Here is a 14,964-nt window from a genome sequence, read left to right on the forward strand (position 1 = left end):
TTTTCTATGGCAAACGCTTGTTTCTACAAGATTTACCCGCAGATCTCTGCACCTCACGTCAATTTTGCCGGATGCTACAATTCCCAGAACAGTTGGAATATTTTAGGATGATACACCCAGAAATGACAGAATAACTGCAAATTGACATATTCAATATGGCCGTCAAAGTGGAGAGAGCTGGGTTCATCCTCCAGGGTTTCAGTTTCGAAAGTGTCGAAAAAAAATATGTTTATGTAGGACTAACAGCGGTACAGCACACATGTGAACGTTCTGCCTTGTGTACAACATGTGTATCCAAGATATATATCAATGAACTCTGCATAGTAGAACCTTCACTTTTACACTGACTTCCATTGGACAGCACGTATGTCTGGCACCAAACACACACACACACACACACACACACACACACACATATATATATATATATTATCTTAAGTTTGGATTGTTACCAATAAAACATTTCTAAGTCACATAACCAAAGACTTCTAAAATGACAGGGACCAAGGCAAACTGGAGAGTGAGTGAGTGAGTGAATATGGTTTTACGCCGCTTTTAGCAATATTCCAGCAATATCACGGCGGGGAACACCAGAAATGGGCTTCACACATTGTACCCATGTCGGGAATCGAACCCGGGTCTTCGGCTTGACGAGCGAACGCTTTAACCACTAGGCTACCCGACCGCCCCTCAAACTAGAGAGAGAACTTGGCCCTGATGAATAATTATTTGAAGTTTAAGGGCATGTTTCAAAGGGTAATGAAGTAGATTAACAAAAACAGAATAATGCAAGGTAACTTTTGTATCCTGTCACAACAAAAATATGGCATTGTTACTTATTGAAAGTAGGTCACAGCGACCTACTAGTTTAATGACAGTTCTATCATTGCTTGTCATTCCCAAGACAAATTATTCCGATCATAGAACCACAGCAGGAATAGCCTTAGTACAGAAACCTGCATGAAGGTCTTACACCACATGTTTAAATGCTGTACAAGTAAACATGCATAATTATTGACAATGAATAAGCAATGACCGTAACCACGACCTTGACCTGCGATCGACCACTGGTGGGATATGTTTGGTGATATAAATATGAGTGAGTGAGTGAGTTGGGTTTAACGCAGCTTTTAACAGTATTCAAGTTATATCGCAGCGTGTCAGCTTAATGTGGGAGGAAGGCTCGAAGTGATGCAGGTCTTAGACGTTTGCGATATAAATATGAATACTTCTGAGAGTATAACCAAACATTTTCTTATCTCATGACCTTGACCTACTCAATTCAACAGAGACATGTGACAATAGCCATGGTAGTAGGATAGCCTCTAATTTCACATCGTTCTGAGGTATGGGTGTTAACTCACTATATAAATCCATCGCGGAACTAGGCTGCCCAATTAAACACCATGTTCATCTATTTACAAACCTGACCACCCAATCCATGTCGCCTTGTATGTCAAGCATAGGTTGCTGGTACCAGTTCTACCCCTACCGGTTCTTGAACTCACACAATATCTTTAAGACCAACACTGTGGTTCCGTTGTAGTTTGTTAACATGAAATGCCTTAAATATGTTGTATCAGACACATGAGTTATTCTCTCTCAAAGTGTTTGTGTCAATCTCATACCTCTACAGCCATAAGTTGTCATAGAACTTAAAGAAAATAAACATAAACATCCAGTGTTCCTCTTTTATTTTCTCAGAACTGTCAACATGATAATACCTTTCTCATCAACAGCATGTAGCACAACAACGTGTCTGGACAGCAAGTCCGGGGCTAACACCTGACACAGCAGAGATATACAAGCAACCTCACATCACGCATAAATAGCAGCAGCAAAACTAAGATCTAAATTAAATCTGCCACATGTGCTGGGACTAACACACATATATGATTATGCACTTATAAACAAATGATACATTTCTACATTTCTAACATTGATATACTACTCAATGAGTTTAAGAACACCAAGTTTCTTCATTTGACTATAGTTAATATATCATGACAAAACAGCTTAACTATAGTCATAAAAAAAATCATTTGAGTGTATATTTCAAACGTAAGGCCTGAGTGAATATTGCTTCACATTAAAGCCAGCAACATCGTATCTTCATCAGAATGCCCTGTACCAAACCAGAAAGATCAGCCAGGTTAGAGTTGGTCTTTCAACGTAGTCAGGGCCTCGTTCCACAAAGCGATTAGCGCTACAATTGTCGTAAGTCTATGTTAACGTGTGGGAGTTACAATAGCCTTAGCACTAAGATCACTTTGTGGAACAGGGTCAAGGGTGCCTTTGTACAAAACAACCTTAGCACTACAACTGTCGTAAATCTATGATAAGGTATGGGAGTTATAATCACCTTAGCGCTAATATCGCTTTGTAAAACGGCACCCTGGTCGCCAACCCAAACATTATTCATACTGAGAAGCCATTGTGACCACTCAATGCTCATTTAAGTAATCTCTTACAAGCAGGTGGCACTGGGGACCTGTTAACATCAGGGGCTGAAGCAGTCGTTGATAATATTTCTCAATCATATTTCCTTAACCTACATGGCATGTACATAAAATTCTCACTGGAACAAACAAATTACACCTACACAGTATCATACACAGCTCACAAGCAGAGCCAACATCCCTACAACACAGCAGGGCCCTTTTCCACGAAGCTACCTTAGGACTAAGGCGATCGTAACTCCATACTTTAACACAGACTTATGATAATCGTAGCGCTACGATCGCCTTGTGGAATGGCCCCCTGGCGAAGATCTATGATTTAGGACCACTCATCAGATCACCAGGTCGATTGCCACATGATGCTGGCACTTCCACACAACATAGAGGTAGCAATTAGATTTGAATGAAAAAAAATATATCGAAGACATGCTTCAAATATGCTACACCACTTTGAATAGGGATATCTTTCCATGATACTCAAAACTCAAATATGTCATATTTAAATAGTGCATGAGTGAGTATGGTTTTACGCCGCTTTTAGCAACATTCCAGCAATATCACGGCAGGGGACACAAGAAATGGGCTTCACACATTGTACCCGGAGTGACGAGCAAACGCTTTAACCACCAGGCTACCGGACCGCCCCTATTTAAATAGAATGACATGTCTGATTATCCCTATCCAAAGTTGAGTAGTACCGGTATATGTAATCGTGAAGACAGCTCACATACAGTGCAGTCAAATTGTCCACACATTCCATCAGAGATGACTCACCAACATCTGTATCCTTTGTCCTACATTATACAAGTCACACAAAACCAGACTCTGGGGTATCAACTACACATGGTAATGGCACATCAGCAGATGCTTGAATAATGAATTTTATCAAACACTTGTTGCAGATGGCTTTCAGTTTGTAGCAAAAGAAGTGGTTGTAAGACATGCACGGTATTGTTTTACCCGATGTATGGCTAGTACAACATAATATTGAAAAACATCAGAGAGTGTGCAAACTTAGATACTTTGTGTACCTGATTCTGTCTCCTGAGGAATGGCCAGTTTGTAATTGAATTGCTATTAAGGGTTTTAAAATGCATCTGATTTCAAGCGGACAGCCATTCCAGGATTAACAGATCCTATTTTTACCTACTTTTTCACCAGTTCAGTGAGTGGGTATGGTTTTACCCCGCTTTTAGCAATATTCCAGCAATATCACGGCAGGGGACACCAGAAATGGGCTTCATACATTGTACCCATGTCGGGAATCGAACCCAGGTCTTCGGCTTGACGAGCGAACGCTTTAACCACCTGGCTACCCGACCGCCCCTATTTAAATAGAATGACATGTCTGATTATCCCTATCCAAAGTTGAGTAGTATATGTAATCGTGATGACAGCTCACATACAGTGCAGTCAAATTGTCCAAGTGGTCAAGTGGTGCTTCTCCAGCAAAACTAGGGGGGACATAAAATGTTTCAAGGGCTGCAAAACTGATTCACATATAATCCTTGATGGCTGCGGAAAGGACATGAAAAATCACTAAGACACAGCTCACTGGGAGAATATTTTGATTAAATTCTGGTGATATGTCTCTTGGAAAAAACACCTCCTGGGTACACTTCCCAGACAAAGCAGTGTTTACATATCATTGATAAGATGCCCATTGACATATTCAAACACACTTTGATTCATTCACTGACTTTGATGCCAATAAATGTCAAGAAGTCTTAAATATGTAACTACATAAATAGGGAGGGATAAACTATATGGTATATGTTTTGAGAAAGAAAAGCCACAATCAGATCATGAAAATCACATCTGCACATTTGGAAAACTGTCGTTACAGCATTCCAAGTGTACTGCCAAGACAGTTTTGGTGAGGTGAAGTATCATCCTAAAAGCATTCTGTCAAAAGGCTACCCTGGAACTATAAAGAACTTGTGTCTAGAAAGACTATAACCCTTGTCCCAAAGTACTGCTTAACACTGAACAGTGCAGAGACACATATCACAATGATGGAGGTAATGAGGCTGGCAGACCAAGGTCAAACCTTTGGCCCAAAGTCATGACCAGCAGATCCTGGCATAGCTAAGGGAAGTAATCATGCCCCTTCATCAACTTGGCCACCTGTGCCCCTAACCCACTCCTGGGTTATTTGTTAGTCTCTAAATATCCTGATGAAACGGCTGGTGAGTGTGAGTATGGTGAGTAAGTGTGAGTGTGGGTATGGTGAGTAAGTGTGAGTGTGGGTATGGTGAGTAAGTGTGAGTGTGGGTATGGTGAGTAAGTGTGAGTGTGGGTATGGTGAGTAAGTATGAGTGTGTGTATGGTGAGTAAGTGTGAGTGTGGGTATGGTGAGTAAGTGTGAGTGTGGGTATGGTGAGTAAGTGTGAGTGTGGGTATGGTGAGTGAGTATGAGTGTGTGTAAGTGTGAGTGTGTGTGTGAGAGAGTATATCCCAGCCATCTCACAGCAAAGTACACCAAGGCTGAGTTTAACACATGCTGAGAATCAAACCTGGGTCTTCAGTGTGATCAGTCATGCCTAAACCACAGGATTACCCAACTGCCCTTGACATGACCAAAAGTAAAAATACCAATCACATTTCTCCCTCTTCCTTCAGACACAGCATACTCTCTGTACAGATTAAATAAGAGCAATGATAACACACTTAACACAGAATCTGAATCTGAATGAAAGGCCTATTATTTTGTATTAGTTGGTTCAAAAAAATTCAACGTAGGTGGTTGAAATGTCTTTCAAAATAAAAACTTCCAGGTTAGTACTGCTAACAATGACAGAAAAACAAACAGATTTTGACGTATAATTATTTTTTCGGAGAATAAAGAATTATATACATGTTACTCACCATTTCTCACAAACAGAAGTGATAACAATATATAAGGCCTAACCATCATCATCATCAAACACACACCTATTTGAGGTCAGTGCACTTTGGCCATCACAAATAATGCTGTTTATGTTTATTATGATGCTCTGACTATGTAATGTTACATATCACAGCATTAACAATAAGCCAATACACATAATGGTTACTTACCATTATTGCAAACCCTCAAAAATGATACAAAAATATTCATGAGACATATCAAGCAACTACCCATAGGACACATCACCATTTCCAGGAGAACAGGCCGAACTGAATCAATACATAGAGAAATCTTTCAACTAAAATGAGGATCAACACTTTTTTCATAAACAGAAATAGTAAAAGCAATTAATTCTTAACTCCAAGCTATATGATGAAGTCCAGTGTATCAAGAGGAAACATGAATAAAACATACCAATAAAACAACTATGGATGACTACATATTATGATGCATGGTAAGACTGGCATAGAAGACACGCAGTGAATCAAGGTGCTTAGACTGACATGTACATGTGGAGGAGGAGTGATTGAGTATGGTTTTACGCCGCTTTTAGCAATATTCCAGCAATATCGCAGCGGACACACCAGAAATGAGCTTCACACATTGTACCCATGTCGGGAATCGAACCCGGGTCTTCGGCGTGACGAGCGAACGCTTTAACCACAAGGCTACCAAACCGCCCTGTGGAGGAGGACAACAAATATAGTCATTGAGTTTGGTTTTATGCCGCTTTGAACAGTGTTCCAGTTATATCGGCTTAATGGGGGAGGAAAGCCCCAAGTGATGCAGGACTTAGATGTTTACCACTTTGGTGAAGCCCGTGAGCATTAGTATGGTGCTGACAAAACTAGAAACATAATCAGAGTAACCTGGGATTCGAACCAATGATCATGGGTTTCTGTGTGTTTGTAGTTGTTTAACGCCACACTCAGCAATATTCCTGCTATATGATGGCGGTCTGTAAAATAATCAAGTCTGGACAAGACAATCCAGTGACTGACATCATGAGCATCGATCCACACAACTGGGTACATGGGTTTCTGGCATGCCCAAGGGACACAACTCTATCCAGCTCATAGTGGGTCCTCAGATGACTGGGCCATCCTCCCCCCCCCCCCCCCCCCCCACCAAAAAGAAAACAAAACCAAGTAGATAAAGTGGAACTTATAAATAAACTATGTTCAAAAAGTGAGAGAGTGTTAATGTCGCTGCTCTCACCAGATTAGGAAACTACGCACTGTTTGATAAGAGTGAGATAGTTTGGTTTAATGCCACTTTGATTAGTATTGCAGTTATATCACATGGCGTGTCACACCATGAAACAGATTTCTGAGGAAAGTTGTCACATAAAACATTTCGTTCACGATCAAGTTTCTCTCAGGTACAAACAGAGATGTTAAAGATTTGACTAAGATAAATGATAAGTCACAGAAGGGCTAAGCACCTTGACACCAGCACCTCATTTCACAAAGCGATCGTCACGCTACAGCTATCATAGGGCTATATTAAAGAATAGGATTTACCATAGTCACAGCGAAAAGATTGCTTTATGGCATGTGATGCAAGTCATCTGCATCTTCAGTCGTGTAGTAAAACTCTCTAGGTGTGGGTTAATCAATTTAAAATGTCAGTTATATATAACCAACAGGTTGGATCACAGTACTTCACATATTAAATACAATGAGAAACTTACAACATATTATTTGAACATGTTCGTAATATAATTCAATTGACTGGTTTCTGAAGAAACTAATAACAACCATATTGATTATTCATACCATGTATACACAGTTTCATCGCTCTACAGCCGCAGAGTTGGCTCATTCAGGGGAGGTAATTCATGGCGATTACGACACCTTCCAGTGTTTACATTTAAAATGAGTGCAATTCCCACTGAAGCAATACTTCAGTCACATATGTACATTACCATTTTGATAACCGAATAAACCAATGTATGTCTATTTATTTTGAGGAGACAAATTTTGTAACTATAAGGCATCAAAAAGTTATGCAAATGTATAAATTTTGATAAGTCTCAAACTGAGATCTAGTGTATTTTGCTGACCAACATAGAAACTGACACGTAAGAAGTATCAACAATGATTTGACCACAGTGCACAAGAACCAAACAACAGGTTGAGTACTATGGCTCCATTGGAGGTGCAACAGTCGGCATGTTCAGACCGCACTGCACATGTTTGTAGTATCTTCAACACTGCATGTGTAGGACCATGCACCACGGACTGGGTGGGTGTGCCACGCCCTCCTTGAATGCAGGGTCAGTCTGGAAGCCTGGTGGATGAGCAGCAGCCTGTTCTACAACGGTACTGTCGACCTTGACAAAAAAATCATACAGAAGGTGAGTAAGAGTGAATATTGTTTAATGCCGCAAAAAGAGTGAGAGAGAGAGAGAGAGAGAGAGAGACACACACAAAAACAACAAACAAAACAAACAAAAACAAACAAAAAGAAGCGGGGACTAATGTAAAAAAATAACAATATGACAAAAAACCCGGTGAGATGTGCAAATAATTGCGTATGGCCGAGACAAACAAGTGACATACACCTGAGCAAGTTGGAGGCATGAGCAACTATCCCCAGAACCTGACCCCTCTATCCCCATTTTAGTAGACATGATAAGCACGAAGAACTAGGACCTTTTCTGACCAAACTTCTACAGGGCAGTCGTCACGATATGGCTGAAATATTGCCGATGTGACGTAAAGCATAAGCTCACTCACTCACTACAGGGCAGTCGTCACGATATGGCTGAAATATTGCCGATGTGACGTAAAGCATAAACTCACTCACCCACTACAGGGCAAGAGTAAACCCCTTCCCTAGGCTTCAGGTGAAGATGATGATAACATGAATAACTTGATATCAGTTAAAGTACTAATGATATCAAACAGTTATTGTCATCAAATAAAGTCATGTTTTAGACACCCGTAAAACAAATATCAGAAAATATACTACTAATACAAAAATAGAGAACGCCCGGTTCTGTCATATTACAATAGCTAATCTGTCATGGCATGACTACAGTAATTTGAAAGAATCAGGTGTTGTTTAACTTCTTTTGATTAGAATATCTTCGTACAGGAGTATGTGAAGTGAAGAAACAGATCCCTTTGACTTTTTTTACATAACATAACAAGACAGAAGTGCCTACCAAAATTAATGCCCCATCATTAATATCTGGATAAAATAAGTGAGTGAGTGAGTATGGTTTTACGCCGCTTTTAGCAATATCCCAGCAATATCACGGCGGGGAACACCAGAAATGGGCTTCACACATTGTACCCATGTCAGGATTCGAACCCGGGTCTTTGGCGTGACGAGCGAACGCTTTAACCACTAGGCTACCCGACTGCCCCAGATAAAATAAGAGTAATTTTCAGTAACATTATTAATTTGTCAGTAATCTTGAATCTTGTATTTTGGAAACTACCAAGTACTTTTTAATGTAATATTATTTAACGAGCTCCCTACAGCATACTGCCCGCCAGGATGTCATATTAATCTACAAGCAAATTTCACTCCATGTGACGGATAAACTACAAAAGGTATGCTACAATTTAACAAATTGATTTTGATATTTTTTACAATAATAATAACTTTATCCTCGTACTATTGTAATTTTTAGATTAAAACCATAATAATTACAGCGATATCGTAATGGTAGGCACCTCTGACAACATGGACAAGAAATCATTTCCAAGTCAACATTTTTGTCGCACCCACCGAGTGAGAGACTATGCATAGTAGTTAGGGGACACCAGCAGGTCAGTGAGGATCACCAGCTGGTCGTCAGTGAACTTGAGCTTGTGGTCATGCCAGTTGTCATGATGTGTGCGGCGGAAGTTCGACAGAATCTTCTTCACCGACATCTGAAACAGATATGAATACACATTAATTTGAAAATTGTTTCCATGCAATATTTTTTTGTTGTCAACTGAGGGTGTGAGTAAGGTTAAGCACTGCTTGTAGCAATATTCCAGTAGTGTGATGGACACCAAGAATGAGCTTCACCCTTTGTCGAGAATGATGCTACCCTGACCCCTGCAATGTACTGAAGATACCTCACACAAATGGCTTTCATCACTCTCATCAAGGCAAAAGGTAAGACCCAAATTTGACCTTCAAACATATTTGTAAGAACATTCTCAACTTAATTCATTGTCAGAATGGTTCTATTTGTACATCCAAGTACACTGTTAAAAAGGTCCACATATCAATAACAATCAAGATACGGAATATTTTTTGCTACATCATGTGATCAAGCAGTTTTTAGAGAAAGAAATAATGGTAAATTTTTTATTCATCATCAAAATTTACCATGCCATATTCAAAGCCTTTTCCTGGCATTTTTACAAAGGATTCAAACAGTTTCAAGGAAGATGTAAATTCAACCAATTATCATGGCCAGATTGCTAAGTAAAGTCCTTTTGAATCCTGTGAAAACCTTGTACCTATATGTGACAGTGATGACCTACCTGTATGGGCCGTGGGTCATGTGACAGTGTTGTCCTACCTGTATGGGCTGTGGGTCATGTGACAGTGTCGACCTAACTGTATGGGCTGTGGGTCATGTGACAGTGATGACCTACCTGTATGGGCCGTGGGTCATGTGACAGTGTTGATCTACCTGTATGGGCTGTGGGTCATGTGACAGTGTCTACCTACCTGTATGGGCTGTGGGTCATGTGACAGTGTCAACCTACCTGTATGGGCTGTGGGTCATGTGACAGTGTCAACCTACCTGTATGGGCTGTGGGTCGTTGACGTGAGGACTGAGCTCCATGAGTATGCGGGGTATAAACTGTGGCACCTGGTAGGGGAATGCCTGGACACACGCCCCCAGCCCCAGGACTCCAGCATGTCTCTGGATCAGAGACTCCATGGACACAGATTCACTTGTCTTCTTGCGCTTTTTCAGCTTGGTGCGACTAAGACGCTCAAAATGTCCCTAAAAATGAAAATCATTGCTGTACATTTCAAATGTTCAAACTATACCTATATAAAAGATGGCATAAATTTAACTGTATCAATGGAGCCTATAATGGAGCCGGTAACGGATATGTCATGTACTAATCAGGTCAGGCAGAGACCCTGGTAAAATGTGAGCACAGGCGATCAGCTAAACAAGAATTAAACATGAGTGAGTTGGGTTTAATGCTGCTTTTAACAGTATTCCAGTTATATCATGGCATGTCAGCTTAATGTGGGAGGAAAGCCCGAAGTGATGCAGGTCTCAGACGTTTACCACTTTAGTGAAACCCACAAGCATGGGTATGGTGCTGAAAACCTAGAAACATAATCGGGGGGAACTGGGATTCGAACCCACAATCATAGGTTTCTGACGTGCCCAAGGGACGCAACTCTGCACAGCGAACCACGGCGCCTTAGACAACTGGGCCACCCGTGCTCCCTGTTACATGAGAATACACGAATCAGATATAGCATTGATACATTTATCGTTTGGAAAGAGTAACGCTTAAATTCAAAGTGAGTCTTTGAACTGGGTTTTTGGATGACTTGGCGCTTTGGATGACTTGGCCACCCGTGCCCCCAATTAAAGATGAGTGAGTGAGTGAGTGAGTGAGTGAGTGAGTGAGTGAGTGAGTGAGTGAGTGAGTGAGTGAGTGAGTGAGTGAGTGAGTGAGTGAGTGAGTGAGTGAGTGAGTGAGTGAGTTGTGTTTAATGCCGCTTTTTACAGTATTCCAGTTATATCGCGGCGTGTCAGCTTAATGTGGGAGGAAAGCCCGAAGAGATGCAGGTCTCAGACGTTTACCACTTCGGTGAAACCCACGAGCACGGGTATCAATTAAAGATGAAGGATAGTATTTAATTAACAATTAATATAGTGCGACCACTCTCAGTTTAGTTGCCCTTTAAAACAGGCATCATCATTGGTAAAAATCACATATAAACTACTCAAAAGAAGTTAAAGAGCACATGATTGTTTCATATTACTATTGTTAATCTGTCACTTTTTAAGGATCAGGTGTTCTTTAACTTCTTTTGAATTGTATATGTTTCATATAATAGAGAAGGTAGGGTTTTACCCACTACTACTGCCTTCGGGGCACATTAAATGTACTTCACAAACTGCACCAATATGGGGGAATAAAACAAGTGTATCTAATCTTGGTCCTGAGCAAACACTGTTGCCACTTGACTACCAGTTAATTTGGTTATATTTGGCAGGTGCACAAAATATTTCAGGACTTGTTGGTTGTTTAACACAGCAATATCAAAACTATAAAATGGCGGTCTGGTCCTGACCTGATTCCGTTAGTTGCTTCTTACGACAAGCATGGATTACTGGAGACCAATTCTAACCCAGATGTTCACAGGTGTGTGGTTGATGAACTTACAATAAACTCCTCTCCCATCTCCATGTAGCCGCAGTGAAGCAGACCGCTCAGGCTCACACTGGCCATCTCCCGCACCTACAACACAGGTCACATTTATCAAACACATATATATATATATCATACACAGGTCACATATATCAAACACAGGTCACATACATCATACACAGGTCACACACATACACAGGTCACATACATCACACACAGGTCACATACATCATACACAGGACACATACAGGTCACACACATTATACACATGTCACACACAGGTCACATACATCATACACAGGTCACATACATCATACACAGGTCACATACATCATACACAGGTCACATACATCATACACAGGACACACACATACACAGGTCACACACATCATACACAGGTCACACACATCATACACAGGTCACACACATCATACATAGGCTGCACGCATCATACACAGGTCACATACATCATACACAGGTCACACACATCATACAAGGGTCACACACATCATACACAGGTCACACACATCATACACAGGTCACACACATCATACACAGGTCACACACATCATACAAGGGTCACACACATCATTGACAGGTCACACACAGGTCACACACATACACAGGTCACACACATACACAGGTCACACACAGGTCTCACACATCATACAAGGGTCACACACATCATACACAGGTCACATACATCATACACAGGTCACACACATACACAGGACACACACATAGACAGGTCACACACATAGACAGGTCACACACATAGACAGGTCACACACATCATACACAGGTAACACGCATCATACACAGGTCACACATCATACAAGGGTCACACACATCATAGACAGGTCACACACATCATACACAGGTAACACGCATCATACACAGGTCACACACATTATACAAGGGTCACACACATCATTGACAGGTCACACACATCATACACAGGTCACACATATCATACACAGGTCAAATACATCATACACTAATATTAATGCTGGAACAATTCACCTCAATTTCAATCTAAACAATATGGTTTTTTTTTAAATATCAAATGTACATGTTGGGTTTGGACAACACCATTACATGAACAGACTGAGTAATGACTCCAAATGATCAGGCCAAAATGTCAATGAGTAAGTCATTGACCATCTGATCTCAGGATAATTAAAACAAGTTAGGAAACCAATGACAGTGCTGGAGAAACACATAATGTATTGATAATTTTTCTCTGCTTTATCAAAACTAGAATAGTTTCTCAATTTTTCACACTTTTCTTCATACATTATATTCTAAAAACATAATTGCAGTTATCATACAGTAAACAAGTGAAGGAGAAGATGCATATTTATGATGCAGTCAGCACTGTTCCAGCTATATCACATCAGCAGCCTATGACTTTAGCCACTAGTCCGAAGCCTGAGTCAAGTAAAATCCTGTTTGGTCAAGTGAGGTCAGCTTATAACAGTCCATACAAAAATTCTACTGACAATGATACTACAAACTATGTTCAGGGCTGCAGTCTCAAAGGGTCTTGGCACAGACTGTGTAAGTTGGTAAGTAATCAAGTCTAGGCCAGGGAAACATGTGGTTGATAGCATGAGCACCAATCCATGCCATCAGAGTAGAATTACACACCATCAGCTTATCACAGATTGAAACCACTCCATATTTATCTCAGAAGTCTCTCCCAACAAACAAGGTGTACATATTTGTTTGTTTTGCTTTGTTTGTTTGTTGTTTAACGCCGCACTCAGGAATATTCCAGCTATATGAAGGCGCCTGGACCAGACAATCCAGTGATTGACATCTTGAGCAATGATCCATACAATTGGGATACAATGACATGTATCAACAAAATCAGCAAGCCTGACCAACCGATCCTGTTAGTCGCCTCTTACAACAAGCATAGTCACCTTTTACAGACAGCATGGGTTGCTGAAGACCTATTCTACCCCGGATCTTCACGGGTCTCCAGCAATGGTATGTCAATGTCAATGAGAGAAACTGTTTCCATGGCTACTGCACCCACCTCTAGTTGTTCATCACAGATGAGATGCAGCAGGATGTCATGGACACACTGCTTGTGTTCTGGGTTGTCCATCAGGAACATGTTCCCGAACACAACGGCCTGAATGTAGCGCAGGATGGCGGCTCTGGCGTGCCATGACTGTAACCCGGCAACCTTCAACAGAAAACATGTCACTATATACTGTTCCTTATTCACGATGCAGTAAATAATGACACAAGCCTTAAAGGGCATCAAACAGGTGAGAAATGAAATGGGGTTTTACATCGCATTCAATATTATTGCACTTTTAAAACAAATTACTTGCATGTGTACGTGCGCATGTACTTGTACTAGTCCAGACTAGTGCTAGCCCACTGAGATGCCATGCAACAGTTTAACACAGATACCCCACTCAGACACAGTATACTGACTCCGAGCCAACCAGTCCTTGATTTCACCCTTAACAGGGTAACAACAAGAACTATCTTTGTACGTCCCTTGGTTTGACATGGCAGGGATTGAACATCCGATCTTCTGCATGCCAGGCAGACGCTCCATCCATTAAACTATAGAGGCAGTCAATCTTAATCAATCAATCAATCACAGATTAGAGGCCGTCAATCTTAATCAATCAGTCAAAGATTGATCGATGGATTGATGATTGATGTATGAATGTACATTAGCAATTTCACCTGGATCTTGTCAGCCTGAAAGTAATCAAGCCTTGACCTCATAAACCAGGGGTTGAAAGCGTGAGTAACATACCATGCTGTCTCAATACAAGACTGCTTAATCAGCAAGATTGCTGAGTTATGGTACTCTCTTATCAGCCACCCAATCCCAAGTTTTGCTAGCTCTTCTTACAAGCATGGAGAACTGGGGATCTATTCTGAGTTAGTTTCCACAGGGTCAGGATTTGAGAAAGGTTACATTTAACGGGATACATCACATGAAAATGGCCAACATAACTGCATCTCAACAGAGAGATGCCATGACCCACCTCCCTGACAGTGGCGAGTGCCACCTTGATGTGGTCGGGATGGATGAGACTCTGTGCCAGACACATCAGCGCTGTGGCACAGTCCGTCTTGAGGTCATCGTCTGTCGACTCACTCTCCAGTGTACAGATCTGAAGTAAACACACTCAATATACAGTTACTTATAAACATTTCACATCTCAAGACATGAAGCTTTTACGGAAATTGTTGGAAATTATTGTTTGTTACA

General features: G+C 40.9%; 1 protein-coding gene across 1 annotated transcript in view; it reads right to left on the reverse strand.

Moving 5' to 3' along the window:
• Positions 1-4,994: 4,994 nt before the first annotated feature.
• Positions 4,995-14,964, reverse strand: part of LOC124118624 (proteasome activator complex subunit 4B-like) — a 59,168-nt gene continuing 49,198 nt past the window's right edge. Inside the window, exons 40-45 of the mRNA XM_046480821.2 lie at positions 14,738-14,866; positions 13,759-13,911; positions 11,730-11,804; positions 10,112-10,318; positions 9,094-9,239; positions 4,995-7,684 (exon numbers count right to left, since the gene is read on the reverse strand). Of these exons, the coding sequence (XP_046336777.2) occupies positions 9,105-9,239; positions 10,112-10,318; positions 11,730-11,804; positions 13,759-13,911; positions 14,738-14,866 (699 nt within the window). The 3' untranslated portion in view covers positions 4,995-7,684; positions 9,094-9,104. The remainder of the gene's footprint in view (positions 7,685-9,093; positions 9,240-10,111; positions 10,319-11,729; positions 11,805-13,758; positions 13,912-14,737; positions 14,867-14,964) is intronic.

Source organism: Haliotis rufescens, unplaced genomic scaffold, assembly GCF_023055435.1.
Source record: "Haliotis rufescens isolate VD_foot unplaced genomic scaffold, xgHalRufe1.0.p SCAF_3, whole genome shotgun sequence".
Taxonomy (NCBI): domain Eukaryota; kingdom Metazoa; phylum Mollusca; class Gastropoda; order Lepetellida; family Haliotidae; genus Haliotis; species Haliotis rufescens.